The sequence below is a fragment of the Acipenser ruthenus genome, chromosome 4 (genome assembly GCF_902713425.1).
Source record: "Acipenser ruthenus chromosome 4, fAciRut3.2 maternal haplotype, whole genome shotgun sequence".
Classification (NCBI taxonomy): Eukaryota; Metazoa; Chordata; class Actinopteri; order Acipenseriformes; family Acipenseridae; genus Acipenser; species Acipenser ruthenus.
In genome coordinates this window covers 27635272-27663024 of record NC_081192.1, presented here as the reverse complement: position 1 = coordinate 27663024, position 27753 = coordinate 27635272, and the positions used below count along the sequence as shown (strand labels likewise).

The following is a 27753-nucleotide window of genomic DNA, read 5'->3' as shown; positions in this document are numbered from 1 at the left end:
TGAATCCAGGCTATGTCATTGCCAACGGGGTAGGGAGGGCTTAGGTCAGCAGGGCAATCCACGATTCACCACGCACCAGTGACCCCTGTGACCGATAGGGCGCCTGCAGGTCTGGGGTGAAGCCATTCAGACCTGTGTTGTCATCCAGCACTATATGTCTGGTGGCTTCACTGTGGATCCGCAGTGAGAAAAATGACGGCTTGGCAGGAACACGTTTTGGGGGACGTGTGTTTCAGCCTCCGTTTCACTAAGCTTGTCAAGATAGCAGGCATCCGTTACCTACATCTTTATTAAGGAACTGTTATTCAAAGCAAGTTGGCTTAATGTACAGTAGAACCCAGAAAGGCAGATCACATACTTCTTATTGCAGTTGCACAGTTGGTAAGCAGTGCTTAATATTATTTTAATTTATTTTAGCGATTTGTTAGACCCCTGTTTATAATTTGTGATAATCAATATAAACTTAAAAAATAGGCCAAAAATTAGGTTTGAATTTCAAAAGAAACACACTACTGTACTGTACATGCAAACCTCGGCATTGGTCTAAGCAGTTAACAACTGAAGCTAAAATCTCTTTATCTTCATAGTACCAAACACATCAGAAAGGACTCTAGATAGACTCTAGATACTGTAGATTTATTAAGCAATTAAAGTTCTAAGTACGGTAAACTGAAATAACAGGGTAATGCTACTGTATATGAAACTGTTCTGAATCAGTCTAACTCAATCCACTCAAATGTGTAGTATTGTAAATCTAGTATACTTGAATACACCTTCCAATAAAAGCATAACATTTCTTTAATCTTTTTTTTTCTGTTTGTACGGTTTCTACGGTATGGCCTTCAAAGTGATAGGAATCAAATTTTGGCATACTCTCCCACTTTAACAATATGTACAGTTGATGGCTACTCATGATTTAAATTCAAATGGATTTTATACAAATAAATCTGAACTGCCAACAGAAGTTATTTTTTGTTTTAGTTTATCTTAGTCCTGTCTTGATGGTGTTGTATATTGGATTAATTTCTGTTTTTTTTGGTTTTGCATTGTTTTGTGACTAGACACCGCTAGAAATCGAGACCCTGGTGGGCTTTATTTCCTAGTAAGTTGTTTAATAATTAGACTACTAGTAATATCAAATGGTTGAAACATGTTGAAAGTTTTGTCAAATTGTTTATTTTTAGTACTTCTTTATTTATTATCAATTGCTTTTACAGGTGTGTGTGTAAGTTTATTTCTCCTTTCCCTTTATTTTTAAAGTTACAGTACTTTCACAAATATAATATTGCTGGATTCCTAGCTTCATGTAAACCAACTATAATTTGAAACATTAGAAATTAGAATAGGTAGCTAGCCTATTTGGTTCATATATTGTGTATAGTGTTTTTAATCATTTGTTAAAAAAGACATACCTTGAATGTAATCCACCTGATTAAAACCACAATCAAGGACCAAATCAGTGCTATTCCCATTGGATCAACCCAACACGGAGGATCAGACCATAGTCGCTCTCTCTCTCTCTCTCTCTAACTTAATTTCTCTTTACTGAAATCTGCATGAGTATTTCATGGCCTGATAAATCACAGGCAGGCGTGCGACAGCTCAAGGTTTAGGCACGGAGCAAGCAGAGAGCCTTGTGCAGCTGTCTTACCCTGGCTATCATCTGACCAGCCGCTCTGGGGACTGATTCTGCATGAGAATGTCCTGACTTCTTTCTTTAGCCATAGTATGGACCACAATGGGACACACAAAATATTTGAGAACCATGAGAAAACAAAGCTGCCATCTCCAGAACTCGAGGGAGAAGCGGCGTCGTCTTGAAAGCCAACTACAAACAAGGGAGAGGAGGTGAAGAGACCACCAGCCCCATGCCCCAGTCCGGCACCGGTACGTCAGGTCCCTTGACCCATGCTCCCTGACACCCGACCTTTGTGTCTGGACCTCTGGTCGCTAGGACTAGTTTCCAGGTTGCTGCACCACCAGGCACAGTTGTTCGCCTGGTCTCTCGTTCTGTTCCCCCTGGCAAACCAGACGTCACTGCACACCGGGGCTCTCACCTATGCCTGCAGTTGTCCGCTCACCAACCTGTACTCCCAACGCCCCATCCACGTCGTCCTGGTCCCGTCACCAGTTCTCTGTCCCTTCCCGGAAGCGTGGAATGGACATGTGGAGGACGTGTGACAGGGCAGAGGCCCTACACACAGGGGAATGTGTATTTTGTGGTGCCAAACAGGAAAATATATCCATTTCAATATACATACATTGAAGTTTGAAATATATACGATGGGAGAGAGAGAGCGAGAGCGAGCTAGATACTGTATTTAATATGTTATACTGTATTTAATCCTGCACTTAATCCAAGCTGTAGTGTTTTGTATTTCACTTGCACTCATATCTAACCCTGATGTAAACTATCAACACTGTTACCTGCTCTTAAACTGCCCCGATATCAAATCATACTGGGTTTTGTATTTGCTCTTATTAGAACTAAAGTCATTGTATTTTGTATCTTGCTCTTAATTGTACTGTAATTCTTGATATGTATTTTTGTATACAACTAAGTCACCCTGGCTAAGGGCATCTGCTAATAAATAATAATAATAATAATAATAATAATAATAATAATACCACCACCATGCTGACATTATTTATTCCTTGTTCTGCAATGGTTGCAGTTGGATTTGTGTGTGTGTGTGTGGGGGGGGGGGGGGGGGGGGGGTGTTTAATCTACAGCCTAACTCTCTTACAATTTCTTATTCTTACAATGATTGGCTGCAAATACAACAGGACTAACCAGTGATTGGATAATGTTTTGCAGGATGGGTTTATATTGTGCACAGGTTTCCTAGTAACTGTAATATTACATAAAAAAAGGACTCATCATTAATATCTCAGAGTCCGAGTCACACAAGGTTGAGTCCTACAAGTCTGATGATAGACAGATAGACAGATGATTATGGTAAATCTATAGATTTGTGGTGGCACAACTTCTTTTGTGTGATTAATTCCTCTTTGGTGCAGTAGTTCCACTTTGATCAAATAAATAAATAAATAAATTCAGCATGTCAGCACTACATTTCCAAAGCCAATGAGAGAAGATTAAAAAACAGACCTATTGAGCACAGTTTAAAAGACTACAGTTAATAACAAAGTCTGATGAAACAGAAAACACAAAAAATACAAGTTAAAACATTTTGAAGGACATGGTTCAGGATACTGAATTTGTTTTTTTTTTTCTTTTGAATGTTTTGTGAGTAAGCCAGACAGCCTTGATCAACAGACACTAGGACTCAGACAAATTATATCCTATTGCATTCTGTTACAGACAACCTACTTTGTGCCCCCGAGTTATATAATATGTTCTACTGAACATACCGTACCTGATCTGCATGAACATTCTTTTGTATGAATATTGTTTTTTAAATTGCTGTCATCCTCTTAATGTGCATGCAATTTTGTACCTACAGCTATGGCCAAAGGTTTTGCATGATCCTATATAATTAACTTATTTTGTTCATAATGTCAAATGAAACCTGCTGAACAATGTTACGTTAACATATTGAATGACATACCACTTTATAGTTTTCCATATACAGTACTTAATGAAAAAAAGGACAAATGTATTAATTTTGTAGTTTCTTTGGATTGCATGATGTTAAATAAAATATCAAAATTATGTTTTTTTGGCTTTTTTTTTGTATTATGTCTCAATCCAAAAATTCTAGGTGATGCAAAACTTTTGTCCATAGCTGTTCACACTTACAGCTTGAGCCACATGCAATTGAACACCCAACTATAAAAAGTAGTGATTGGCACCAATATAGGAGGCTGTGTGGTCTGGTAGTTAAATAAATGGGCTTGTAACCAGGAGGTCCCCAGTTCAAATCAGCAACTCACTGTGTGACCCTAAGCAAGTCACTTAACCTCCTTGTGCTCGGTCTTTCGGGTGAGACGTTGTTGTAAGTGACTCTGCAGCTGATGCATAGTTCACACACCCTAGTCTCTGCTAGTCTCTGTAAGTCGCTTTGGATAAAAGGCATCTGCTAAATAAACAAATATGAATAATATCATCATCATTGATACTGTTAGATATTGATGATTTCCATATTTAAATATTGTGGGATTTAAATTTTGTTTCATCAATAACATTCAGAAACAGTATACTGTATTATATTACTTGTTTACCTTTAACAAACAGAACTAACAAACATACCTTATACAGTACCAACTGCACTGACAAATCAAAATTGCCTCTAGTCAAAACACTTTCACAAGTACTGTGCAGGTAAGTCATTTAGTGAAAAAATCAAGTAACAAAAGATTGGATGGTTAACAATTTTCGTTAAATAATTTGAAGAGAATTTTATTTGTAATTGAAATAATGACACGCACACACACACACACACACACACACACACTTCCCAGACAATGAAAAAGTAAAAAAGTAGTATTAACATAATGCTATTTACTGAATGTCATAATGCCAGCTAATGTTTAATATACATAAAGTTAGCCAAAGTGAGTTATTTAAAATATGAACTTAGTTTTTAATTTAGGGTGACCATATTTTATAAACCAAATCCGGGGACACTCGGTTATGGGAGCACAGCAAAGTAGCCAAGACTGAAATGTGTGTTGGAGAGTGTAGCGCGAGCAGCTTATATTTTAACAGATGTACATATTCATTACAAATAGAAAACAAATATGCATAGAACCTGCAGAAACAAAACAAACATACACTCTGCAGTCATTGCAAAAAACTTTCAAAAAAAGCAGACATTTTAAAAATTCCCCAAAATAAACAAAACAGCATTAAAGAAAGCATTTTTTTTTTTAAATCATTTCTCAGCGCTCGACTACGCTGTGTTGTGTAATACATATAGACTGACCTGGGCAGCAGTGTGGAGTAGTGTTTAAGGCTCTGGACTCTTGATGGGTAATTTTATGTAAAAATAATGTGATATCTTGTAACAATTGTAAGTCGCCCTGGATAAGGGCGTCGGCTAAGAAATTAATAAATTAATAATATGCAAGAGCCTACTTCTCCTGCTGCCTTCAAGCCAAAGCTAAGTAGCCAGGGTTACACATGGACATACTGGGAACTTTGGGATTTGGGTAACCAGGAGATTCCTGAAAATATAAAATCGAATGTTACTGACATCCTACTGTACAGTATGCTGTTATGGGGTTTCATGTCATGTAAATTTAGAGAAGGAAAAAAAAAAAGTATTTAAAACACACACACACACACACACACACACAACACCACTTTGTATTTTGATGGGTTTTTTCTTCAACACTGTTTAACACGTTTACATAAGCACCAAGCAAGAACACTTATTAATGACCAAGCACGTTTATATAAAAAAAGCAAGTGTTTCTGTTTTGTTTGTTTTTTTCAGACAAAAATACATAACTACATTAATGCATTTATTAAAAAACAAAGTAATCTAAATAATGCCCTCTTAAGTCTAGTACTTCACACTCGCTCCAGTGTGTACTGAAGCTGGATTTACCGGCATTTGAAATAAGAGCCGGGTCAGCTCAACAAACTAGACAGATAGGCTACAGACAGTAGAATGTCAGTGATTATACAAAGAAACTCAGTGGTAGGAATTCCTGTCAATCAACCCATGGTAACTTTTTTTTTTTTTTTTAAAAACGGCAGTTTGATCGTCAACTAAACTCAAAACCTGATTGGTTACTACGAATGTCAGTGATGAATCAAGAAAGCGGTTGGATGTAATTTAATGATAGAAACATGGATATTTCTCTAACGCATTAACATTACATTAGACCAATGCGAGAAATTAATAGTAAGTTTATTTGGGGACGAGCTTCGTGAACCAGGGTCCGTTCCGGGGACATTATTTGCCCGGGGACACAGTACCTCAACCGGGGATGGGGACGTATGGGTCACCCTATATTAATTGCTGTTTTTGGTATACCGTAAGCTTTTGCATTTCAGATCAACAAAATATGCCTGTAACAAAGGGTACATTTTGACCTTCGAAGGTTCAGTACACATTACCGAAGGAAGATTTCTAACCGGCGCTGTTTTTTTTTAATGCATTTTTATTGAAATAAACAAAGAATGTACAGAAAGTAGAAAAAAAAAAACAAAAAAAAAACCGAATAGTGAACATATTATAATGGAAGCCAGGGGGTGGGCTTAATAAAATTACAAAAAAATATTAAATAGGTTACATACATGAAGTGTCTTCAAAGCTTTTTTATTATTGGACATCTTAATAACCTTAAATGTACTGTTCCATTTTTTTTACAAAAAGAAAAAAGAAAGGTTTCTGATTAGAGAATTTACACTTGTGAATATGAAATTTGGCCATTAGAATAATCAAATTTATAATGTAATACTCATTATTTTCACTGGTCTTATAGTTAGTGAAACCAAACAGTACATTACCAATATGAAATTTAAAGTTTTTTTCTTTTTTAATATTATTGTTGGTGAAAGTAATTACATCTTTCCAAAAAAATCTGGAGTATCTGCAATTCCAAAATAAATGCAACATTGTTTCAGTGGAGTCCTTACAGAATGAGCAGCTCAGGTCGATACCATGTTTCAGTTTCTTTAAATAGTTTTTAACAGGATAACATTTATGTATTATTTTATAAGAAACTTCTTTAACTTTGTAAGTTAATAAGTACTTGTTGGATAAAATCCAAACTTTTTTCCAGTCAATACCTTCAATAAACCCGTCCCAATATGAAATAACGTAAGGGATGGATACTAGATCATTTTGGAAAAGAGATCTTATACGCTTATTATTTTTAGAATGATCTATTAAACAATATTTTCCAATAAAAGTTACACAAGGGTCTATGGAAGGTGGATGGCAAGATAATGCTTTCAAATCATTTTTCAGTAAAGTGATCACTCCTCTAGGGAGAGCATCAAAAATAATGGCAAACTCCTTTGCTGTAATAGGTAATTTAAAGGTGGACAAGAATTCTGTATAGTTAAGAAGATTACCATTACATTTAAACAATTGAGTAACTAATATGATGCCATTATTAAACCAATTGGGGAAAAATAAGGACTTATGCTTATAGCAAATATCCTTATTATTCCAAATGAAATATTGGTGTGGAGAAAAGTTATGTTTATAAATTAAAGACCAAGAAAGAAGCATTTGTTTATGAAAATTTGATAACTTGATGGGAATTTTTTCAATATTGTAATTATACATTAATAGAAAGCTTAGACCACCAAGATTATTACAAATATATGCAGGAATAAAGTTCCAAGTTGAAGATGGATTTTTAATAAACTGTCTAATCCAATTTATTTTAAAAGGTATTGTTTAAGGTAGAAAAATCAAGAAAGTTAAGTCCTCCAGATTCATGATTGTTCATTATTACTGATTTTCTAATATAATGAGTTTTGTTCTTCCAGATAAAGTTAAATAAGATTCTATCAACCATACTACTGATGTCTTTTGATACATCCAGAGAAAGAGCTGCATAAGTCAGCCTAGAAATACCTTCAGCCTTAGTAAGCAAAATCCGACCTTTCAGAGACAAATCTCTTTGCAACCATAGATTTAATTTATGTTGTGTCTTTTCAATAAGAGGATTAAAATTTAGAGAGCACCTAGTTTTTTTATCTTTATTTATAATAATTCCTAAATAGTTTATTTCGTTTTTAATTGGAATTTCTGATATAAACGAATCAGTACAATTTTTGATAGGTAATAATTCACATTTTTTTTTATATTTAAGTATAAACCTGAGGCTTTTGAGAATGAATTAATTATGTTAATAGCTATTGGTATCTGAGATTTATTTTCTAACCGGCGCTGGTACTAATTTGCATAATTTACTGGTGACGTCATCATAGCTACTAGTTTATATTTGATTGAAATTCCTATTTTGCAGGTAATCCATATAAATGGAATAAAACACACATGTACTTTAAAAATAAGTTATATCAGAACAGTAATCATGTTTTTATAATTGAAATAAAAATACAAATACACGTTGTTTGTGTACATGTAATGGATGCTGCTTGTGATATATACAGTATAGCTTGCATTGCAGCAGCACCTTATTGCGGACAATTAAAAGAACTGCAGCGGACTTAGGCAAAACAAAGCTTTACTTAACAATCACCTTTCCAAGCATGTTATCAGTCACAGTCACATTTTAGTACTACTAAAAATAAAATAAATAAATATGAACTTACACTTGTCAAGTGACTGCTGAGATTGTTTGTACCGCCAGTTTGCATTCAACTTTTGGTCCTATGGACATTTAAAAGAAAAAAATCCCAAAACAGCAGAGCTCGAGACATTTCTTTCAACATAGCTCACGCTATACAACACTTGGCTGTCGAGATGGCGAATGAAGAATTTAAAGTTCTGGATAACAAAAGCGGGGCGTGGGGTGAGAAAATTATTAGTGTTTCACACTTCTACTACCATAGCACTTCTCTTACAATGTCTTGTACACGAAGTATTCAGTACATATTTTACTGAAGCAATACAACCACTATAGTGTGTGAAAGCATGGTTGTGCCATTTTTGTTAAGCAAAAATAAATAAAATAGTTAAAAACAGAAAACACTGCTCACAGAGCAAAATAATAAAAAAAAAAGGTTAACACCACAAATCACTAACACCTAAAAACAAAACCTCAGTCAGGCTGGGCAATCGCCTTCACTGATCCTGTAGGTTACTCTGGTTTTATTTTTGATTTCAACATTCTCCCGTCTCACTCTCGCACACGTTCCTCCTCCAAACACTACACCCAGAACACACAAAGCTACAGGCTTTTATACATGTGACCATCTCCGGATTAACATTAAATTAAATCAGTCCAGAGATGGTCACATTTTGCATGAGTTTTGGTGCATGGGGTTTCAACCCCATTGATGCTGCAAAACAACACCACCATCACACAGTTTTTTAGCTGTCACATTTATAAATAACTCCTAACAAAAATGCACAGTATCATGATATTCAATACTAATCGCGATACTTTGGATCTTATGTCCATTTCATGTTAAAATGGCTGCCAAATTCCTTTTTTTGCAAGTTCAAAGTACATAAGAGGCTAATACACAGTTAATAATGCTACAGCATGGTGGAATGCTTGAATATATAACATTTAAATAAATAAACAAAATTCATTCAAAAGTTGTGCATGCTGATGCGCTGGGGAGGCCAAATCAAGACTGATCCTCAGAGCCAGCATTGCATGATATAATAAAAATATAAGTTTATCTAAAGTAATGTTAATTAGAATTGATACAGATTCAAAGATAGAAGTAAAAATGATGTCACAATATATAGAACACCATTACATCATGCAAGAATAAATCATGGATTTGAATGTAAACAATAACAAGTAGTTGTCATGCCGTCAAAAACCTATAAATACCTCCAATGTTTTGATTCAAACACAGGCTCCCTTGAGAAAGATATGTACAACATATCGAAACGTTGGGCAGCTGGCTCTTTGAGCTAATATATATATATATATATATATATATATATATATATATATATATATATATATATATATATATATAATGGGCTAGTCGATGAAACACAGAGGATGGAAGGTGCCCACTTGAAGACCACAGAGATGTACCCTACTTAGCTCAGTCCAGACGGTTGTCATGCTGATGCGCTGGGGAGACCGCACTGTGGTTGATCCCCGGAGACAGCATCGCAGCCGTTGTGTGTGCTGATGCGCCAAGGAGGCAAATAAGCGGATCTCTGGAGCCAGCATTACACTTCAGCCATCAACACCAGACAGAAGGATATCTACATCATCATTTGGAAGGAATCGCAAATGGATGGAGACACAGATGGATCACATTAGTTTACTGTAAAGCTACGTCTTAGTTGGTGCTTATCTTGGCGAGAGCAGAGTTCAAATCAGCATGAAGTTTTAACATCTACTCTCGTGTAATGGAAATCACACACACACACACACACAGCTTTTCATTGCTTTCATGCTGAACCTGTAGCCGTCTGCATGGGTGGACTTGTGTTGTGTGACTCGGAACCTCTGCAGATGAGGCGTCACATTGATCCTGTTAGGGAAACCAATACGCTGCCAGTGATGTCTGTATTCATTCTGGTCTTTCCACCACTCATGCATGCAATTCAAAACCCAGTGTTTTCACAGCTGTCACATTTCATGCACATAAAATACAGATCAACACAAAATCCAAACAATATAAAAACATCGCTCCCATTTTAATGACATGTCAGCAAATTTTATTTTTGCACTTTCTAGCAAACGCGCTGTAATGAGGAAGTAAACAAGCATCAATGAACTCCCTTTTGATCAGCTTCTAACGCATTCCTGTTTTATGTGTTTTCTTTGCTGGGACTTATTACTTTTTTTTTATACAAGTAATATGCACTGGAATTCACTTAAAACTAAAAGAACGGAAGAAACTACAGTCAAAGTGAACTTCGGCAGAGATCGAGGTGGCGATCTGAAAGATATTTCAATAAATTGGTGGCATTTCATCTGTTTGTTTTTCACTTCTTTAAAACAATTTCAATATTGACTGTCCGCGTTCGTCCAAGTTGCCGTTGTCATCTGGCTGAAATCCAAAATAGTTCCACATCAAGCTTCTCTCCGGCATTCACCATGACTGCTGCAGTAATTTAATTTTCCCAGAGCGCGCAGGGTAGCTGGTCACTTTCCCTAAGTGGAAATGAGTCAGCTTAGTTCATATTGTTTTTAAAGCACACAATTAAGAGTTTTGTTTTAAAAGCTCAAATAAATAAATAAATAAATAAAATAAAAACAAACAAACAAACACTATCGAAAAACCATAATACTTCGATATTTTTATTTTACCCCGATATTAGGGAACGTAGGATTTTGGTATCATGATATACCGTAGGTATCGATATACCGCGGAACACTAGTATATTTATTGTACCTTCCAGCTGCCCTTTTCGCCCTTAGAAGTACCATCTGACATTTAATTTTTTTTTTCGTGCACCGTTTTGATACCGCACTCATAGACAAGATTAAAATCAATCAATTATGTTTTAATCAAAGCCCACAGTTATGATTAAATCAATTTTAAACCCTTAGAGTGTGTGTGTGTGTGTGTATATATATATATATATATATATATATATATATATATATATATATATATATATATATATATATATATATATATATTGTAAGACAGCAGGGAGGGGGTTAATTTCCTCCCTGCAGAAAAACCATGTGAAAGTGCACTCCCAGGGCAATTGTTAATTGATTTATTGTTTAATTATCCCCTGCACCTGGGCGGCAATTGTAAATTAGTACCAGGTGCAGGGTATAAGAGAACAGTTACTTAGTTCGAGGCTGCTGGGCAGAAAGAGGCAGAAGAGGTGCTCTGCTCCCGAGCAGTCGAGAAGAAGGTGGATGCAGTTTAAACCGGTGAGGTTTTGTTTGGTTGTTCTGTGTTTGGTGGGGAAACGACTTAGCCATCCCACTTATAGTCAGGGTGTTCCGGAGAGTTTAGTTAGTGCTCGTAAAGAGATAGGTGTTTGTTTTGTGTTTGTTTCATTTTTCTGAATTAAAAATAGCGCGTCAGCGCATAAAAATCCATTCCTCTGTGTTGGGTCAGTTTTTAAAAGGGGCAACGAACCCGAGTGGAAGCAGCTCTGTTACAATATATATATATATATATAATGTATGACACACACACAGTCAACTCTCGATTATCCAGGGGCGGATTAACCGGTTTGCGGATTAACCTTGGTAAAAAAAAAAAAAAAGAGATTGTGTATTTGTGAAAATTAAAATTGTGTACTACAAAATCAGCTAAAACATCTATCAGAAGAAGATGTCTATTGGTTTGAACTACATAGTAACCAATAGACACCACATTGTGTCTACTGCAGACACAATGTGCCTACATTATTGGCGCCCGCGGCCTGTCATTCTGTCAGTGTTCTGTGCAAATTTGAGCTGTTCGGTGTTGTTTAACATTTGTAAGTTTAAATGTGATAAAATAACCCTAGTAATTAAAATGTCAGAATCCAAGCAAACGCATAGCGCTCAACATTCAATGAAAACTTGAAATTGTTGAACAATTGGAAAAAGGGAGGAATGTTAAACAACTTGCATTACAATATGGAATAGGGCAACAAACGGTTCGTGATTTGAAAAATAAACTAATTAATTTATTTTGCATCCTCGTCGAGTTCTTCAAACTGACTGAAAAAGAATCGAAAAACCATGAAAAAGTCCTCTTAGGATGACCTTGATAAGGCAATGTTGGTTTGGTTCAATCAGCAACGGGCACAGGGAATGCCAGTATCTGGACTAATCTGCACTAAACAAGCAAAATGTTTCTTTGAAGCTCTCGGAATGGAAGGTAACTTTGATGCGTCTTCTGGCTGGTTAACCAGATTCAAACAACGGCATGGGATTCGCGAAATTAGTATTCAAGGAGAGAAATTAAGTGGGTATGTAACACCTGCTAACGAATTTTGTGCTGAATTTCAAGAGTTTAAGTCAGAAGAGTTACTACCAGATCAAATATACAATGCCGATGAAACTGGTCTCTATTGGAAATGCTTACCTACCAAAACTTTGGCATTCGAAAATGAACAACATGCCCCGGGACATAAATCTAGTAAAGAAAGGTCGACTGTTATGTGTTGCTCGAATGCGTCAGGAACACGCAAGCTGAAATTAGCTGAATTAGCTGTGATCGGCAAAGCGAAAAAACCACGCTCTTTTAAAAGGAACTGAAACTTCAAACCTGCCTGTTCAGTATTTCAATCAAAAAGGGGCATGGATGAACAGAAACATTTTTAAATAATAGTTCAATAAAGAATTTGTGCCACAAGTCCATGATCATTTGAAGTCAAAAGGTTTACCGGAGAAAGATAAATGCGCCCTCCAAATGAAAGTCTTCAAGTCAGAGGATGGCAACATTTTTGTAAAATATTTACCAGCAAATGTTACGGTATTGATCCAACCAATGGACCAAGGTGTCATTTCCAGCATGAAACGCAATTACCGGTTCAAATTTGTTACAAAAATATTGACTAATGCAATGATTTAATATGTTTTTGGAAGCAGTTTAGTTTTGGATGCCATTTATGACATCACTTTAGCTTGGAATATGGTTAAACCATTAACGCTAATTAAGTCATGGAGGAAAATAATTCCTGACATGAGCGAAGATGACGATTTTGCTGGATTTGCTGATGATGTAATAACAGCCGAGTTAGCTCAAATAGCAAATCAAGTTTCCGACGGCGAACAAGTTGATAAATAACATTAGTGAGTGGCTTGACTGTGATGCGTGTGAACCAGGGTTTGAGAGACTGAGCAATGATGACATTGTGAGATCACTTGGCAGAGAGGTGGAGAATGACAGCGATAGTGAGGGGGAGGGGCTAGCTAGCAAAAACAAGATCACGGATGGTGCTGCGTTTAATCACCTAGACTGTCTGCTGGGCTATTTAGAAAGTGAAGAGGACAGTTTGCTCAGTGACAAACTGATGTTGCGTAGATTTTTTTCTAATATTCGAAAAAAGGAGAGCTCAGCTAAGAAACAGAAAACATTAACAGACTATTTTAAAATTTTGTAACCTTTTGGCCGTTTTTGTCGAGCAACTTATGTGATGTTTTGTGTTGCTAAACTATTGTATTATTTATACACTTTTGGATGACGTCTGTAGAACGGTAAATGTGTTCCTAAATATTGGATGTAATTTTAACTAAATAAGTTTACATTAAATCAACTTTGTACCACGTTGTGACTAGTTTTGTTTTAACCGTGATTTTGGGTTATCCGTGACCTCCTACAAAACTATCAAAAAATTGAGAGAAATAAAAAGAAGGCAGGCAAATACAAAAAACAACCACAGAGATTAAAAGAGAAAGCTGCAAATGGCAGTCTCCAAGGTCAAAAACAACAAGTGAACCATTGAAGATGTGGATGCTGAAGCAGTCGAGGTTAAGGTGATGCACTGCGCTGGCAGGAACTTCAGAAAATGTCAACACTTTGAATTGTGCACCGAAACAAGTGACACAACGACATGTCCAAGTAGAACCAGTGGTAACACACTTGTAAAAAATTCTTGAGAAGAACACAACATATAATAATTAAATGTCTATGAAATATGTTTTACTGCTTGCATTTGGCACAGAAATGTTTCTATTCGGTTTTATTTTTCTGCTACAAGTTAAAAGTTAAGGACATGAATTTGTAGTTCAAAATTAATTAAGCCTGAGCCTTTTTTTGTTTGGTGGTTTGATTAAAGTTAGAAAGCAGTCGCTTTTTATGGTGGCATGTTCTGAAGTACAAACATTTACAATAATAAATAAATACATACATACAGTGCCTTGCGAAAGTATTCGGCCCCCTTGAACTTTGCCACATTTCAGGCTTCAAACAAAGATATGAAACTGTAATTTTTTGTGAAGAATCAACAACAAGTGGGACACAATCATGAAGTGGAACGAAATTTATTGGATATTTCAAACTTTTTTAACAAATAAAAAACTGAAAAATTGGGCGTGCAAAATTATTCAGCCCCTTTACTTTCAGTGCAGCAAACTCTCTCCAGAAGTTCAGTGAGGATCTCTGAATGATCCAATGTTGACCTAAATGACTAATGATGATAAATAGAATCCACCTGTGTGTAATCAAGTCTCTGTATAAATGCACCTGCACTGTGATAGTCTCAGAGGTCCGTTTAAAGCGCAGAGAGCATCATGAAGAACAAGGAACACACCAGGCAGGTCCGAGATACTGTTGTGGAGAAGTTTAAAGCCGGATTTGGATACAAAAAGATTTCCCAAGCTTTAAACATCCCAAGGAGCACTGTGCAAGCGATAATATTGAAATGGAAGGAGTATCAGACCACTGCAAATCTACCAAGACCTGGCCGTCCCTCTAAACTTTCAGCTCATACAAGGAGAAGACTGATCAGAGATGCAGCCAAGAGGCCCATGATCACTCTGGATGAACTGCAGAGATCTACAGCTGAGGTGGGAGACTCTGTCCATAGGACAACAATCAGTCGTATACTGCACAAATCTGGCCTTTATGGAAGAGTGGCAAGAAGAAAGCCATTTCTTAAAGATATCCATAAAAAGTGTTGTTTACAGTTTGCCACAAGCCACCTGGGAGACACACCAAACATGTGGAAGAAGGTGCTCTGGTCAGATGAAACCAAAATCAAACTTTTTGGCAACAATGCAAAACGTTACTTTGCTTTTTGGCGTAAAAGCAACACAGCTCATCACCCTGAACACACCATCCCCAATGTCAAACATGGTGGTGGCAGCATCATGGTTTGGGCCTGCTTTTCTTCGGCAGGGACAGGGAAGATGGTAAAATTGATGGGAAGATGGATGGAGCCAAATACAGGACCATTCTAGAAGAAAACCTGATGGAGTCTGCAAAAGACCTGAGACTGGGACGGAGATTTGTCTTCCAACAAGACAATGATCCAAAACATAAAGCAAAATCTACAATGGAATGGTTCACAAATTAACATATCCAGGTGTTAGAATGGCCAAGTCAAAGTCCAGACCTGAATCCAATCGAGAATCTGTGGAAAGAACTGAAAACTGCTGTTCACAAATGCTCTCCATCCAACCTCACTGAGCTCAAGCTGTTTTGCAAGGAGGAATGGGCAAAAATTTCTCTCGATGTGCAAAACTGATAGAGACATACCCCAAGCGACTTACAGCTGTAATCGCAGCAAAAGGTGGCGCTACAAAGTATTAACTTAAGGGGGCTGAATAATTTTGCACGCCCAATTTTTCAGTTTTTTATTTGTTAAAAAAGTTTGAAATATCCAATAAATTTCGTTCCACTTCATGATTGTGTCCCACTTGTTGTTGATTCTTCACAAAAAATTACAGTTTCATATCTTTATGTTTGAAGCCTGAAATGTGGCAAAAGGTCGCAAAGTTCAAGGGGGCCGAATACTTTCGCAAGGCACTGTACATACATACATACAGAAGCTATGCAATGTTTTTTTTTTTTTTTTTTTTAAATGTTTTAATTCAATTTTAAAATCTTTAAATGTCATTACCATAACAAGCTGTCCTTAGCCTAACTATAATGTCATCACCATAACAATGGTTATTTTAACAAATAAAACTGCAGCTACAGATTATACTGTCAAGGGGTTCAGAGATTCATTTCTTAAATAATAAAGTGTGTTATGTTTTTTTCACTGCTATCTTATTTTACAATTAAAAAAAAGTTCCATATAGATAAGATCTTGAATTACTTAATTCTGATTATCTCAATGAAAAGACAGACAGATAGATCTATATATATATCTATATATATATATATATATATATATATATATATATATATATATATAGATATATATATCTATATCTCTATATTTATATCTATATCTATATCTATATATAACACACACACACACACACACACAGAGTACATGTGTGGCTAGAAAACAATTGCCCTATAGGCCTAAATATTAATTGAATAATACAGGATATGAATGTTACAAGGCTGAGGCAATGCCTACTTTTTCACCATTGGTGCTACAATTTCCAAAGTTGTAGATGCATTACTGATACTTTGACATACTAAATCAATCATCACCAGAGTTGTGTGGCTTATCTCCCGTTAGTGTGCGTCCACAACGTAACACATTTCATTTAAAAAATATCTATTTAGTTTTATTTTTAACTTGCAAGTATGATTTGTTGCATGTGCTACTATACTTAGTCTACAAAAATTAAACAATAAGCCTGAATCATAATGTACTATTATTTTGTCACATTACACAGACCCAATTGGCTCAAATTCAGCAGCTGTTATGGTTTTTGTGGGTGGGCCCACAACCAGAAGGCAAGGTCAATCACTACCAGATTTCAGGGACAGGAAAGCTCTGCAGTTACTTTAAAATTAGCAAGGACACAGAAAAAGAATACTTTTTTTGTGTCCTGTTTCAAAACAATACTAGCTTGAACATCAACGGGGATGAAAAACTTTGAACCATCAACTCCTCAGCCTTAGAATATTTTACATGATTTTTTCCTTTTTCTGGTATATTTACACATAGCAACTAAATCACATAATCCCTAAATCTTCCAAATCACTGCACACTTGTTTTGTACAGTCGGTTGCGTTAAATACTGCAGACAGCCAGAAGCTCAGTAACTCATCAATAACTTCAGATGTGGTCCTCCACAGGGAAACGGAACGCAATGTACTGTAAGCAACTTGGGACGTCCTGCCTTCTAGGACACACCTGTCAATTTTGGCATTGGCCTTTAACTAGCCAGTTAGATAAAAATGTGCAGAGGCATGCTCCTGCCTTAAAGTGCCATGACCAAATAAGGCTTCTCCATCTGCATTGACATCAGGGCATATAACTTTGGAGACCCGTGAACAGAAATAGCCATATCACAAGGTCCATTACTCAAATGCAGCAAGTGCAACAGGGTACTGGTCTTGGAGTACAGCAAATAAAAGCACTAAAATTATATAATTATATTATTTTTATATATATATATATATATATATATATATATATATATATATATATATATATATATATATATATATATATATATATATATATATATATATATATATATATATATACACACATATACACACAACTGAGTTCCTCAAAAGTAGCTGCATTCCCGCCATGCATGCAACCGAATATGAAATACCAACCTGCAACAAATCTCATCTCATACTATAGGCAGCTAGTAAAATTAAATGAGTAAGTTTTGGCTGGGAATTTTAAAAAAGTTAAATAAAACACACACACACACACACTAGGTAGCTAAACTGTGGAAATATGTAGCTGAACAGACGACACAAATAATGCAAGCCTTGTTAAAAGTCCAGTGCAAAATAAGCTTTCAATGAAGCTGCAAAATGCTGGGGGAAAACTTTGTTGAAAAGCTCCTCTGTATAAAACATAATTATGAAAATGCACAATAAGCATTATCAATAACCACCACCACCCCCACCACCCCCACCCTTCAAATTCAGGATCATAAAACATGGTATTGCATCAGGACAGCCTGGTCCTTTGTCAAACGGCCATCCTATTTCAATGGTTCAAACTGATTTATACTGAGGTTAGTTTATATTTTAGTGAGGAATGAAACAAGATGCGATTCCAAAGTATTGCAAACATCTAAGATGAATCAAAGTAGGCAAAGCCATGCAAGCACTGTATTTCTGTGCCAGAAAGCAGCACGAATGCCTGATTGCTTGGGTGTTTTGTATTATAACAAACAGTAACCTTGGGCTTTCCCTCTGCACATCCATTGTGTGTGTGTCTCTTCTCTTTTCTTTACTTTGCATTGCTGTTAATTCAATGTTTAGACATTTGGTAACGCTCAAGCTTTTATGCAGTCACACAGACACAGGTCTAGGAGACAAGTGGCCCAGCAAGATCCTGGACAAACCTATATTAAGGGGGAATACCTTTTATCTTTAGGAAACGTACATCAGCACTGTGCAGTGCGTTATACTTCTGAATTGAGTCATTTGAGTAAAGGCTCCACAATATCCAGCAAGGGATATTAGGATTAAAATGATCGTCTTTGTATTTACTAAATAGACATTCATGTGTTTTGCTTTCAAGTTATTGATGGTCAAGGTTCTAGAATTAAATACTGTTTAAATTATTTCATTATTTAAAAGAAAGACAGTATACAGTACATATTTACAAAATGAGAGTTAAGAGGAATGCAGAGTTTGTATTTCATCTACACATTCTGTGACCTTGATTATAACACTTGAACTACTTGTGCTTCAGTCCCACACAGCGAACATGCTGTATACAGGCAGAAACTCACTGGGGGTGCGGGGGGGGAGATGGACAACTGTGCATAATAAAGCAGTTGGGCTATCCTAGGGATAATATTCTGAATATAAAACAATATACAACCTACAGTGCCATGAAAAAAAGTATTTGCCCCCTGTCTGATTTTCTGCATTTTTGCATATATTTGACACTGAATATTATCAGATCTTCAACCAAAACCAAATATTAGATAAAAGGGACCCTGAGTGAACAAATAACACAAAAAATTGACATTTCATTTATTTATTAAAGAAAGTTATGCAACACCCAATGCCCCCGTGTGAAAAAGTAATCGCCCCCTTAGACTCAATAACTGGTTACGCCACCTTTAGCAGCAATAACTGCAACCAAATGCTTCTTGTAGTTATTGATTAGTCTCTCACAGTGCTGTGGAGGAATTTTGTCCCACTCCTCCATGCAGAACTGCTTCAACTCCGTGACATTTGTTGGTTTGAGCATGAACTGCTCGTTTCAGGTCCTGCCACAACATCTCAATGGGGTTTAGGTCTGGACTTTGACTAGGCCATTCCAAAACTTTTAATTTCTTGTTCTTCAACCATTCTGATTTAGACTTCAAGCAAGACAATGATCTGAAACACACAAGCATGACCCAGCTGCGCTTCAGCTTCAGCTCACGGACGGGCGGCCTGACAGTCTCCTGTAAAATTCTCCGATTCAGAGCAGAATTCATGGTTCCTTCAATGATGGCAAGGCGTCCAGGTCCTGATGCAGGAAAGCATCCCCAAACCATGACACTACTACCACCATGCTTGACCGTTGGTATGAGGTTCTTACTGTGGAATGCAGTGTTTGGTTTTCGCCAAACATAACGTGGCCCATGTCGGCCAAAAAGTTCCACTTTTGACTCATCTGTCCATAGAACATTGTCCCAGAACTCTTGAGGATCATCCAGGTGCTTTTTGGCAAACTTGAGACGAGCATTCATGTTCTTCTTAGTGAGCAATGGTTTCCGCCTTGCTACTCTGCCATGAATCCCATTTTTGCCAAGTGTCTTTCTGATGGTGGAGTCATGAACACTGACCTTAGCCGAGGCAAGAGAGGCCTGCAGATCCCTGGATGTTGTTCTAGGGTTCTTTGTGACTTCCTGGACGATTTTATGCCTTGCTCTTGGAGAAATTTTGGCAAGACGGCCACTGGGAAGATTCACTACTGTCCCAAACTTTCTCCATTTCGACAATATGGCTCTGACTGTGGTTCGGTGGAGCCCCAGAGCCTTAGAAATGGCTTTGTAACCCTTTCCAGACTGATAGGCATCAACAACTTTTTTCCAGAGGTCTTCAGGAATTTATGGCCCAAATCAGGCCTGGTTGTTAACCAAAGTACTCAAACAGCTGACCCTAATTATCCCTTTCATTGGGTTGAGTGAACTTTTTTTTTTTGGGGGGGGGGCAATAACTTTCACACCTGAAGACTGCATGTTTGATTACCTTGCACACCAAACAATGAAAGAAGCACCACTTTGGTGTCATTTTTTCTCTCAGACTCCCTCTATATACTACTACAACCCACAAAAAAAATCTGATCAAATACAATGTGAAAAGTGTGCAAAAATGCATTAAATCAGACAGGGGGCAAATACTTTCACAGCACTGTATATACACACAAAACACACACATCACCCACTGAAGTTAAAGGTCAGTGGGGGGACTGTAAATATGATTTCTAGAGATATTTAAGGGAAGGACATGAATTGAACAACAACTGTTGAACATTTATTTTTGTTTCACACAGTATTAAATGTCAGTGTTTATATGATAGTGAAAAAAGAAATATCAAGATAAATGAACATAAATGTATATGTATTAATTTATTTTTATATTAATGTATTTATTAATTTATGTTTTACTTTTACCAATATACAGGCTGTCCTTCAGCATAGCCAGTTCTCAGAAATTGTTCCTTTTTTTGTCCAACGGGGACCACAAATAGCGTTGCTCTCAAATCGACCAGTAGAGAGAGAGGAAACCATATTTCCTTCTACCAATAGCGACCACAATGGCTTGGTTTACATGCACTTGAAAATCAACTACAGTCACGACTGTGTGACGTTGTCACGTGAATACATCACGAAATATCAAAAGAACGTCCTTTTGGCAGCGCGACTTTAAGGGCAGGATCAACCGCTTTCTCACGATAAAAATAGCAGTAAAAACCCATGTAAACTGGAGCAGGAATCGTGCTTGTGGCTCACGAGGTTTCAGCAGTCAAGATCCCGTTCTTCTGACTTAATATCACGTAATCTCCAGCAGAAAGGCCGTACAAAACAGACACACCGTACATTTATGGACTACTTTAACACTAGAACCGCAGCGGTTATACCTACAACTGCCGGTACATTTTAAACACAATAAATATTAAAACGAAAGAAACTAAAATCTGATAGAACTTTTATTCAAGCAAATCATAATCAAACATCTGCACAGCCAAAATGCTGTATTTGAATGAACAATTAAACATAAAAGGGTTTATTTTCTAACTTACCACATATAAAGCACTACTTCAAAAACTATAACAAAATAAACATTTCAAAAGAAACTAGTGTGTAAACAGGAATATGCACATACAAATCTGTAAAAACAATAGTTTTTAATCTAAAACGAAAGTAGCATATGATTTATCTTGCGTGTGTGGCACTCTCAGCACAGCATCCAGGTTGAGCTGCTGCAGCCTGCAGCTTTCTGATTTGAAATGTTTGTGCTGAAGCATTGTGGCTAGCTTCAAGATGAAATCTCTCCTACCTTGTACAAAACTAAGGAACTGATGGCTGCCAGAGATAAGAGGCTCTTGTATTGTAAAAGGCAGTTCTAGTGTTAATGAAATGTTACTTTTAGATGTTCCACAAACACAAATATAAATTAAGTAGTAAAACTTGTAGAAATTATATTTTGTGTGTTTGTGTGTGTGTGTGTTGGAAAGGTAACCAGACAAACAAGTAGCTAATGCGCGGTGTAATTCAGAATGTGCACGACAACACGTGAATTAATTTCTCTTGTTAAATGTTTTTATCTTCATGGCAACGCATTAAGCTCTCCTCACGATATTCACGAGTCGTTTTTTTCCTACTTAGTAAGAAGACACGGACATTTAAATATCCCCTCCCCTAAATGAATATGAATTGAGTAATCTGCATTGGTACAGACTATTTTTTTTCCTAAAAATCAGAACTGCATAGCAACGCATTTCCTGAAAAGTACAACAAACACATCGTGAGGAAACCGTCATGACTTGTGCATGTAAACGCTGCCAATGAGCGTTACACTCACAGGATAACAAATGTTTTCAAAGCTCCAGCGCAATCTCAGAATGAAGTTGATGAAGAATGAATGGTGGCTCAAAGAAAATATAAAAAATATGACAAAGTCCGGAGAATTCTCATTTCGCTGACTTCATCTTTCAAAATACTGCTTGTCTCAACTAATCGTGTAGCACTGACAGTTAACACAACATGCTTGCAAACTGAAGAGTTGTAGGTTCAAATTCCATGTATACCAGACTTTTTATTTTTATTTATATTATTTATATAAAGATTTTTTGCAGGTAAATGTTCAATTTTAAAACAAATAAATCATTTAATATAAAAGACAGCTGTCATAATAAATGCGTTCTCTAGTATATTTCCATGTTGACAAAACAAGTTAATTGTCATTAAAATCAGCTATCCTGTAACATACATATGCGTGGATAAAAGTGCCTGGGGACTCTCTTGTTTTCCCTGTGATGTGTGCGACTAGTCCATTTTAAAATATCAATAAATGGTTTAATATACATGATACAGACGTCAATATAAGTACGTTCCCCATTATATTTCCATGTTGACAAAATACGTTAATTGTCATTAAACTCAGATGTCCTGTACGCGTGGATAAAAGTGCCTGAGGTCCATAGGTGGCGTGCGAGTCTTGTTTGGGGAGGCTATTCCATACTTCTCCCCCTACATTTATTGAACCCAACGAAGTGCAGCAAGACACACACACACAAACACACACCCTAGCTTGTACTTTAAAAAATGTTATGCTTTGCCTCCCCAAGCCTCTTATATGTGCCGCCTATGCTGGGGTCTGCAAAAATAATACATCAGAAGAAAAAAAAAAGGAGGAGATGGACATTTTTACCGACTTATTTCTCTTACTGTATGACAAGTATTTACTTTTTTTTTTTCAACATTTTACGTAAGTGTTAGGAACTACAAATTAAATGTGGAACGGTGCTTTTAGCAGATTTACTTTTGCTGCACGAATACCCTGAAAACACGTAAACTATCCGTGCTGTATAGACAGTCACTGGCAGTTTCGCTGTAACTTGGCGCAAGGAACTACCGTTTCGCTTGATTTAGGTCGTTAACTTAAATTAAACATTAAATTAAATGTGCTCGTAAAGCAGATGCTCCTATCAAAATTACATCTTGTTCAAGTTGCTATTATTTATTTAGATGCACAAAGAACCAGTTATGTTTTAACTTAAGTGGGTGATCGAGCATTCCAAACAATTATTTATAGGCGCTATAGGAGGCCGTGTGGTCCAGTGGTTATAGTCCAGGGCTAGTAACCAGAAGGTCCTGGGTTCAAATCCCACCTCTGCCACTGACTGACTCACTATGTGACCCTGAGCAAGTCACTTAACCTCCTTGTGCTCCATCCTGCGGATGAGATGTTATATCAGTGTCCTATTGTAAGTGACTCTGCATATAATGCACAGTTCACAGCCTACCTCTGTAAAGCGATTTGTGATGGTGGTCCACTATTAAAAAGGTGCTATATAAAAATAAAGATATTATTATATGCTCTCCTGGGTATGTGCCTCAGTAACCTTATAGGCTTAAACATTTTTTTTTTTTTTTAATTTAAAAAAAAAAAAAAAAAAAAAACACACACACACAACAGCTTTCACATGAAAATGGGACATCCTGAGGACATAAAGGGTGCCTGAAAGTTAATGGGGCACAGTAGATGCACCTATGATCTCAAGTGCCTATGACCCCGTTCACACTACTGTGCTGGCCCAGGGACACCACATATGAAGGTCTGCAACCCCATTCACATTTGCAGTTTAAGACACCTTTGCATGACTGAAAAGCAGGCCTAAAATGTGGCAAAATTATTTATTTATTTATTTATTTTAATGGAACGATAGCCTGCACTCAGAATGGATGAGCTACCGGGCTATACAGTAATCCTTGATTTGTAGCAGATTTATTTTTTTTTAAATTTAGTTATTGCCAACTATTTTTTATTATTTTCTCCCAATTTGGAATGGCCAATTATTATTTTGAAGCTCAGCTCACCGCTACCACCCCTGCGCTGACTCGGGAGGGCGAAGACAAACACACGCTGTCTTCCGAAGCGTGTGCCGTCAGCTGACCGCTTTTTTTCACACTGCGGACTCACCATGCAGCCAGCCAAGAGCTACAGCACCAAAGGACAACGCTGCTCTCGGGCAGCTTACAGGCAAGCCCGCAGGCGCCCGGCCAGACTACAGGGGTCGCTGGTGCGCGGTGAGCCGAGGACACCCTGACCGACCTAAAACCTCCCCCACCCTGGGCGACGCTTGGCCGATCGTGCGCCGCCCCCTGCAAGCTCCCATCCACAGTCGGCTGTGGAATAGCCTGGACTCGAACCGGCGATGTCCAAACTATAGAGCGCATCCTGCACTCCATGCAGAGCGCCTTTACCGGATGCACCACTCGGGAGCCCCTGCAGATGTTTCTTAATATATATTTTTTCAATGTAGTACAGTAGCAATTGTATGGTATATATAGGGCTTCTGATTTTCGGTTTTAAAATCAATAAAACCCGATACAAAAAAAATGAAATCTGTGGATAGCCAATAAACACCAGAAAAACTGTGGAAATGGTTAATCAATTCACGTTGACTTTTTCCATTAAAAAAATAAAACCTACTACAAAAATAATAATACATTTCTATTGGAGACTCCGCTTGCGAGATTTAAAACGAGATTACAATCAGGGTGGAGGCTTGTTAGTGGGATTTAAGATATGGAGGATTTAAAACAGAATTGTGGCGAAATGTACAAAAATGCCTGCACACAAACTCCCAGAAAATGTGCTTGTGACCATAGAGATTTAGATGTGGAAGACAGCAAAGGAAAGAAGGTACAATAAGTGTGCAAGTACTGTCCAGTTACTACTATACATATTAGCTGTGTTCCAACAGTAAAGAAAGTATCCCAAAGTGTGTGGTCTGTATTGCTTTAAAGGAAGAGGTTAAAAGGATGCAGAAGTGAAAGCCAGATATTAGGACAGCAGTATTAAGTCAGGGGTCAACATCATGGTCACCAAACCATGTATTAAGTGTATATGAAGTATGTAAAGTCAATACTGTACCTCACATGGTGTCTGAGATATGAGGATTTGGCAGTGAGGTGGGGGCAACTTAGTACAATTGCTGCCACAAGATACCGTGATTGAACTTGACTAAAGCCAATATGGAAACCTTTTTAGGTTACAGGTCAAAGTGAAGGGTAATGTTATATTTTGCCCAAGTTTTGAAAAGAACTGAAATGCTTTGAGAGGAGGAGGGAGATTCACAAGTAAGCAATAACACCCAATATTTAAGTGGCCTAGGTATGTCAAAAGTAATTCACATACATATCTATCTATCTATCTATCTATCTATCGAAGTCCATGTGATGTTCAAAGTCACTGAAACAAAAGGAGGTTAAAAAACAGTATATTAAAAGGGCAGTGCTAATCAAAACAAGATTCAGACATTTCATAATGTACTGGCTTTGAAAACAACATGCTTTCAAAATGTACCGACACAGATTTTAAAACAAAGTTGTTGTTTTTTTTTTTTTTTGCATCATTTCCTTTTCTTGTGGTTAAGGCAGCACTCAAATGTTTGGCCTGCATCACACACAATGTAAAATTGCATGAAGCAGAGTACTGTCGCTATCCTATTTTGGTATTAAATGCTACCCACCTAAATCTTGAAGGATGAAGCATCAGGACATACTATGTCATTCCGCAAATCACTTTGACCAGCAGTACATGGAGATGTATTTCACCTTCATTAAATGATTTACAGAATTACATTTCTTAATGTCAAAAAATGTACTGTACTTAAATTAAGATGCATCCTTCCTAACTAAGTTAGCATTCCACATACACACAGATCTTGATATGATAAAAATAATTCACACATTTTTATCCCAAGTACAAAGTCCAAAACAGGTCCCCAGCACTGTAACACAACAGTTACTGTACTTGTTTTAAATAAATGGTTTAAGAAACACCAGCACGTTCATAGGCAAAACAAAAACTGGTAACCAAAATAACATGAATGATACGCGAGAGAATTATTCAATGTTGTGCATCATATTTATTCTACCTTTAACAATGTCTTCGAGAGTTCCGTTGAAATGATGTAGAACAAAGAAACATTCAAGAACTACTGTAGGATCATAATATTACTGAAGATAATCTTGTTGACATTGCTAAATAAACCATTAAAAAAAACAATGTTTTATTATAATTTATAATGGCATAATAATCAATCATTTTCACAGGACTCCTATCCAAGTGTTGAAGTAAAATAGCAGAAGATGCACAAGAGTACTGAAAACTGTGTTTTTAAGCAAAACATTCCTTAAAAGATGCAGTATCATTGTTTAACCTGCAGTGTTGTACATGCATTATTTATTTATTTTAATTATAATTTTTGTTTTACCTTACCTGAAAACGTTTCCGTACTGTGTTTTGCTGTTCTCTCGTTTTCCCATTTCAGACACCTGCTTCTAGTACACAGAGACACTAGTCAGAGCAACAGTTACTATGTTGCTGCCAAATACTTTGAGACTTTTTTTAGAGATTGTTGATATTCAAAAACATGTCTTTGTAAGTCTTTTTTTCTACTATTAAACAAATGAATGCGATCTTAGCCACAAGGCTTGCTTGGAAATAACCGCTAACATCTGTCAAGCTCGCATTGCATGGAGTCTTCTCACTTAACTCAGGTAATTTATTAATAGGGGCTCAGGAGGAATGTGCAAGAACCTGGATCAGCTTGGACTGGCAGTCAATCCACGCTCATGGAAACTAGGTATTCTTTGGGTTAGGGTTGGAATCAAGGTTGGGAGACCAATATTTTTTTTTTCTTTTTATGCAACTGTCAATACTGATTCGAGTGTGTTTTATAAAATACAAAATGTATTTATACAGTTAGCTTTTTTATTTATACAGTACGATTAGGGTTACATTTAGGTCGGTATCACACAAAAGCGCAGTCTAAAATTGATACCGGAGCTTCCACCAACACATTAGCCTATGGGTATGCCTCCATAAACCTCCAGACTCCGCAGCCTTTAAAACCAATAGAAATGTTAATCTGAAACTATGCCGAGTTGCTCAGGGTGTTTTTTTGCTTTTTTTTTTTTTTAAATGCAACCGTCATCTTGCGTCACTGACAAAACATCAGGAATGTTGTCAGGACAAAGTCTGGCTATTGTAGGTTATAGCCACAGGATTTTTTTTACAAAACAGGTCCATCATAAAAATATTACGCCAACACTCTGGTTTACAAACTAGAATTGAATATTATACCGGACAACACTGAAACGATGTACAAATAAAACTAAACTTGCAAACGTATTTAAAACACTTTGCCATTTTACTATAAAAGGTTGCAGCTATTAAATCTACTTGTGACTGTGCTTCTGTACCCACGAAATAGTCGAACCTCCACCAGACTAACTTTGTAGTGGGATTATCTTGAAACCCAGCTGTGTTCATTTGCTGTTTTCTCCTGTTATTGCAGTCTTTACGTCTTTGATGCCTCACAGCATTTTCACCCACCTATTTGCTAAACAATGCTGCATTAATATTGTGATGCTGCCTAGCTTCATCCACTGTATAGCTCATATAGCGATCACTGTAAA

At 36.8% G+C, this 27753-nt stretch overlaps 1 protein-coding gene across 9 annotated transcripts in view; it reads right to left on the bottom strand.

The window, feature by feature from the left end:
* Positions 1–27753, bottom strand: part of LOC117400576 (high affinity cAMP-specific 3',5'-cyclic phosphodiesterase 7A-like) — a 63769-nt gene that overhangs the window by 21890 nt on the left and 14126 nt on the right. The window contains exon 1 of one of the 9 annotated variants that reach the window (XM_034000732.3): positions 1413–2496. The exons of 7 other annotated variants lie outside the window; for them this stretch is intronic. In XM_034000732.3, coding sequence (XP_033856623.2) covers positions 1413–1472 — 60 coding nt within the window. In that variant the 5' untranslated portion in view covers positions 1473–2496. Of the gene's footprint in view, positions 1–1412; positions 2497–27753 lie in introns of those variants that run through there. One more of the 9 variants, XM_034000734.3, reaches the window with a different exon arrangement.